Here is a 6,830-nt window from a genome sequence, read left to right as displayed (position 1 = left end):
AAGAAGTTGTCCATTTGAATTGATATCTCATAGCAATTGTTAAGTGATTCAAAAAAAATGTTATTGAGATAGTTATTAGTTGGATTTTAGGTAATAATTAATATTCTAGTAAAGTATTAACTAATACTATAACTCCTTATTATGTACTTATAGAAGTATCCCATTTTCCAGCTCTATCATTCTGTTCCATTTTGTCATTATAGAGCAAAGTCTGAAGATCAATGGAGGGGTTCAACCATTCCAGAGTGTCTGAATTTGTGTTACTTGGACTTACTGATTCTCCTGAGCTCCAGATTTTCTTCAATGTGGTGTTTTCCATTTTCTATTTAATGACCATGTTTGGTAACTGCCTGATTTTGTTCACGATCCTGTCCACCCCACACCTCCACTCCCCCATGTACTTCCTACTCAGCAATTTATCTCTCATTGACATGTGCCTGTCCTCTTTTGCCACTCCAAAGATGATCATGGACTTCTTTGCTCAACGCAAGACCATCTCCTTTGAGGGCTGCATTTCTCAGATCTTCTTATTGCACCTCTTCACTGGGACTGAGATTGTGCTGCTGATCTCCATGTCTTTTGATAGGTACATTGCCATATGCAAACCTCTCCATTATTCAACTATTATAAGCCAAAGAGTATGTGTTGGGCTTGTGGTAACTTCTTGGATGGTGGGCTTCCTGCATACAATGAGCCAGTTAGCTTTTATTCTCTATTTACCCTTCTGTGGCCCCAATGTTATAGATAGTTTCTTCTGTGACCTTCCTTTGGTCATCCAGCTGGCCTGTATAGATATATATGTTCTTGGGGTTTTCATGATCTCAACCAGTGGTGTGATTGCTCTTATAAGTTTTCTGCTTTTGCTCACCTCATACATTATTGTTCTTGTTACTATCAAGGACCACTCTTCCATAGGATCATCTAAGGCTCTTTCCACCTGCACTGCACATTTCATTGTTGTGTTCATGTTCTTTGGGCCCTGCATCTTCATCTACGTGTGGCCTTTCACAAACTTCCTAGTGGACAAAGTTCTCTCTGTTTTCTACACCATCTTCACCCCGTTTTTGAATCCACTTATCTATACTTTGAGAAATCAGGAAGTGAAAACAGCTGTGATGAAGAAACTAAGTAGTCAATATTTATATCTTGGGAAAACGACCCCAAGATATCCAGTGCAGTGAACAGAGATCCCTGTCTGAGATTCAGTATCCTGAGTTTTGTCCTTAGTGCAATAGAAAAATTAAACTTAGTAGTCACTTTTCAAGTTATTTAGTCCAAATTCATGAAAATAAAAAGCCAAGGTTGAAAATATAAAATATCTTGCTTAAAAGTCAGTGCAGTGTTTGCAATCCTTTTAAGATTATGAATCCATTTAAAAATCTGTCAAAAATCTGTTGTGGTTTTTTTTTCTTCCATAGAAAAATGTGCACAGCAAATTTGTGAACATGAATTCAGGGTTTCATTGATCGAACCCTACAAACATTCTTAGATTAAGACTACTTAGAGAAGGCTGAGATAAAATACTGCTCACTTGTATACTAACTCAGACCATACCACTGAGCTGTGTAACCTTGTGGTACTCTGATGGTATCCACATGTAGAGCTTTAACTTAGAGTTTTAGGCATAATAGGCTGGTGGGTTTTTTTTTTCCATAGCAGTAGAATATTTTCATGAAAAAAAATTGACATCATAAAGAGATTTTTTTGAATATTGTTGAACAATCTTGATTCAATGGGTCTAATTGTTTGAGTTCTGAGTCAACTTTGAACAAAAGAGACCAGTTTGGAGAACCTAAAATTTAACAATATGGTTTCTTAATAGGCATATAATTATCACACTTGGTAATTGACATAGCAGATAATTAATCAAACTTTTAAAAGTTTAAACCATTAAAACTTAGCTGAATATCATAGATATGATTAATTCATTTAATTCTAAGATAAAACATTTGGAAAATTATTAACTGTTAAATTTGTGACATTTTCATCTCAAATAAAATATTCAAAAGTATTATTAGTCTTAGTATGAGTTTTGGGTCTTATTTTCAATTTAACATAACCTGTGGAAGAAAAGATGAAAATAATTTAACAAATATAGAGCAGAATTCTCTCCAAATTGGTTTATTAATATGTTAAATGTATTTTTATTATAAGACAGTGTTTGGAAATCAGTTGACCAACCCATTTCCCTAACAGCTAAAGAACCTGAAGTCCTGAGATTTTATAGAGCTCGCTCAAGGCTGAATCACTGTAAGGGGCAAAGATCATTGCTCCAAACATAAATGGACCTCAGAATTAAATCTTGGATCTGCCATTTCCTAATTGTGTTATTTTGGAAGATTCCCTTTACCTCATTGTCCCTTTTTAGTAGCTAATACAAGGATAATAAAAGTGGATTAATTATTTGATGTAACTATTTTATATAAAGTGGACAGAATGGATTCTAAAAAATGTCATTAGTTGTTCCCTTCCCATCCCCATGGACTTCTATACAAAATGCATCTGATTTTAAGTAGTATGCCTTTGAAGAATAATTGCATTCAGGCCAATCCACAAGCACACAAAATTTGATATTTTAGTTTTAGGATGTCTCTAAGACTGTAGCTTGTTGAGACATATGGCAGAAAAATAAAAGAACATTTTCCAGTTTTCCATTGCTAGCATGGAGGTGTGGAACTATATTAAATTGCCTGATACTTTGAGATTTCTATGAAAAACAATACTGATAAGTTGCATCTCCTTGAATTGACTGAAGTATATGAAAAGAATGCAGAAAGCAACCTGTCATCATGGATTCAGACACTATGTAAGTACTTTGAGGAAAACACAAGCCCCTCTCTTGCAAAATCAGAAATGGCATTAATAGTTTCTTACATTTTTTTCAACTCTTAAGGTCTCTATGTGTTTTAGATAACGTCCAAGCCAAATATTAAATATCTGAAGTTAAATAATATACAGAAATTTATGCAGAAATGTAATGTTGGAGTTATGGATAAAACCACATTTTAAATTTGAAATACTGTTTTATTTTTAATCAAATCAGTTATTGCTATTACTTCTTGCTTCAAAGTCAGTCAGATGAATGAAAAAAGGTAAGGTAGAAATAACTTTTGCCATATTCCCATTATTCAGCAAAAATTATCATCTTTGTTTTAAATATAAACCTCACTTCTAAAATTTCAATTTTTAGTTCAATAATTACTTCTTGAGCACATTCTTTGTTTAAGCCCTTGCTGGGTTCTGGGAGTCATTAAAGTACAAGATTGTTCCTCTGTCTTTAAGTGACACATTTTTAGCAATTAGGTAGGATCAATCCGCTGTAGGTTGAATTCCAGTGCCACACTTCCTCATTGTGCAACCTTGAACAAGTATTTTTAATGTTTCCAAGAATCATTTTCATGTTTTCTTAACCTATAAAATGTGCACATAGTATTTAACCATTAGAGATTTTGTGAAAATTAAGCCAAAACACAAGTAACAAACTAGCAGAACTTGGCACTCATTAAGGTCTTACTAAATATTAATATTGTTATTGTGTTAAATTTTTATGTAAAAATCATTGGTTGACTGGAATTGAAATAGATGTGCTTATTTGAACATAAAGGGCATGGTTTTAAAACTACAGTAGGATGTGTCAATTTATTTACTATAAACTAATGTTGAAATATTGGATTTCTGCCAATTATTAATTTTTGTGTATTTCTATAGTTAATATTGTCCTTCATATGCATGTGTTTTTCAAAAGAAGTATTATATTTTTAAGGTTTCTTATTCATTTTAAGTTGAAATATTTTTCAAGAGTGTGTGAAAGGGGAAAAATAATAAATACACAATGTTAATTAGGCCACTATTTTGTTTTGTCACAGTAACATTTTAAAATAAAAGTACATAATTAAAAAGTGATAAAATATTTTTCACATATTTTGTGTCTTTCACCTATTGAAAATATAGTAATGAAATGCTTTAAATTCTTATAACTGTATTTATTAAAAGCAAGAAATGGAAAATGAATAATGACAATTATCTATTCATTTTATATACAGCACACTAATAAATACATTTTAATTAAAGGCAGAAATACTGTTTAGATATATGAAAATATTAAAGAACTATTTATTTAAAGACATGGTGAAAGTATTGTGCAGAAAATTGTTAAAATTGGAATCATAAAATTATAGCATCAGCCATTACATCTGGCTAAAATATTTCTGAAGTTCCAGGATTAACATCTAATCCCTATCTGGACACTTCTCGGTGGTAAAGCCCATTCCTATGTCCTCATTGCTCATTTTGATAAATATATTTCAGTGTAATTGGTTTTCTTTGAGCTCTTATGTATTTTATTTCATGGTTTTGAGCTATTATTCTAATGAAAAAACTTTGGGATTCACTGAACTTCCAAACAAGTCTGTGGTACATTTATTTGTGTATGTGTGTGTTTCTGTGTATGCACATGCTTACGCTCACACTACTAAGAACTCCTGGAGTGAGTATGGTGAGTAGCTCCATGAAAGACAGATTGCCTGACCTAAATTCAACTGTGCATCACTTACTGGGTTTGTGGTTTGGAGAAAGTTGATTTATCATCTTTGCAGGTCAATAGGCTGCAAGCTGCAACTGCCTGCATCCCCAATATGTTTTCATTTCCCTCAAAGGTTTATAAAGAAACTAGAGGCCCGGTGCACAAAATTCATGTATGGGGTAGGGGGGGGGTTGTCCCTCACCCCAGCCTGCACCCTCTCTAATATGGGACCCCTCGAGGGATGTCCGACTGCCCATTTAGGATCCCGGTAGGATCGGGCCTGAACGGGCAGCCAGACATCCCTCTTACAATCCAGGACTGCTGGCTTCCAACTGCTCACCTGCCTGCCTTCCTTATTGCCCCTAACTGCTTCTGCTTGCCAGCCTGATCACCCCCTAACCACGCCCCTGACAGCCTGATTGCCCCTAACTTCCCTCCCCTGCAGGCCTGGTCACCCCTAACTGCCCTCCCCTGCAGGCCTGATTGCCCCCAACTTCCCTCCTCTGCAGGCCTGGTCACCCCTAACTGCCCTCCCCTGAAGGCTTGATCAACCCCAACTGCCCTCCCTTGCTGGCCTGGTCCCTGCCAACTGCCCTCTCCTGCTGGCCTGATCACCCACAGTTTCCTTCCCCTGCAGGCCTGATCCCTCCCAACTGCCCTCACCTGCTGGCTTTCTTGTGGTGGTCATCTTGTGTCCACATGGGGGCAGCCATCTTTGACCACCTGGGGGCAGCCATCTTGTGTGTTGGAGTGATAGTTAATTTGCATATTACTCATTTATTAGATAGGATAGAGGCCTGGTGCACAGGTGGGGGCCAGCTGGTTTGGCCTGAAGGGTGTCCTGGATCAGGGTGGGGGTTCCCTTGGGGCGTGGGGCAATCTGGGCAAGGGGCCTGTGGTGGTGTGCAGGCTGGCCATGCCCCCTGGCGACCCAAGCAGAGGCCCTGGGATCTGGGATTTATTTATCTTCTATAATTGAAACTTTGTAGCCTTGAGCAGAGGCCAGGGCCAGCCAGGAAGTTTGGCTTCCTCCAATGCTGGAGAAACACAAGCCTCCTGCTTGCTCCATGGCTGCAGCCATCTTGGTTGGGTTAATTTGCATAATCACTCCTGATTGGCTGGTGGGCGTGGCTTGTGGGTGTAGCAGAGGTACAGTCAATTTGAATATTACTCTTTTATTAGATAAGACTAGAGGCCCGGTGCACAACATTTGTGCACTGGTGGTCCCTCAGCCTGGCCTTCACCCTTTTGCAGTCCAGGAGATTTCGTGGGTGTCCAACTGCCCGCTTAAGCCTGCTCCCCTCTGGGCATCCTTAGCACTGCCAAGGAGGTGGGAGAGACTGCCTAGGAGGCAGGAGAGGCTCCCACCACTGCCACTGCACTTGCCAACCATGAGCCTGGCTTCTGGCTGAGAGTCGCTCCACCTGTGGGACCACACTGACCACAGGGGGCAGCTCCTGCATTAAGCATCTGCCTCCTGGTTGTCAGTGTGCATCAAAGTGACCAGTTGTCCCTCCATTCGGTTGATTTGCATATTATCCTTTTATTATATAGGATAAAACTAATGTGTATATATATATATATAAAACCCTAATATGAAAATAGACTGAACGGCGGAATAACTCAACAACCAGTCTCTGTGATGAGTGCTGACTACCAGGGTGTGTGAGCAGAACATGGCGGGCCTCGGCAGCAGGTGGAAGAGTGTGGAACATGGCAGGCATCAGCCAAGGTGGGATGCTGGAGCAGGTGAGCGGGGGCACCAGAACAAGGCAGGGCACAGGTGGTTACTGAAAATTCTTAGCTCCTGTGCACCACGGCCTCGCTCGGTGCTCACACCTGCTGCTGGCACCAGGCTCTGGCTGCAATCCCTCAGCACCATCAGTGGGTGCAAGTGGCGGCTGCTGGCCCGATTACCCCTGTGGGCTTCTCCACATCCCCCTGCTCCTGAGGGGCAATCAGGGAAGTGGCTGCCACTTGCACTCACTGCTGACACCGGCTCCAATCACTCCACGCTGTCAGTGGGTGCAAGCGGGACTTGTGCCATCAGCGTGTGAGAGCAGCAGCGGCAGGAGCAGGGCTGCTGGCAGACAGGGGACCAAGGTCTGTGGTGGGAGGGACCAGGCAGGGGCATGGAGGATGGGCCAAGTCCCGCCCCTGTGTCTCACACCCCACAGTTCCTTTCAAGGTGCACAAATTCGTGCACTGGGCCCCTAGTTAATAAAATAACGTAGTGGGATTTTTCACATAAAAAATAGAGCTTGATTGCCCCAACCAATGTGGCTCAGTAGTTGAGTGGAGACCCATG

The 6,830-nt window shown here is 40.1% G+C and overlaps 1 protein-coding gene across 1 annotated transcript; it reads left to right on the top strand.

The window, feature by feature from the left end:
* Window positions 1–221: 221 nt before the first annotated feature.
* On the top strand, window positions 222–1,181 carry LOC103304662 (olfactory receptor 4K2-like). Its single transcript, XM_008161500.2, has one exon. The coding sequence runs from the start codon at window positions 222–224 to the stop codon at window positions 1,179–1,181; it is 960 nt and encodes a 319-aa protein (XP_008159722.1).
* The last annotated feature ends 5,649 nt before the right edge of the window (window positions 1,182–6,830 follow it).

This window comes from Eptesicus fuscus, chromosome 5 (assembly GCF_027574615.1).
Source record: "Eptesicus fuscus isolate TK198812 chromosome 5, DD_ASM_mEF_20220401, whole genome shotgun sequence".
NCBI classification, from domain to species: Eukaryota; Metazoa; Chordata; class Mammalia; order Chiroptera; family Vespertilionidae; genus Eptesicus; species Eptesicus fuscus.
This window is presented reverse-complemented; position numbering and strand designations above follow the sequence as displayed.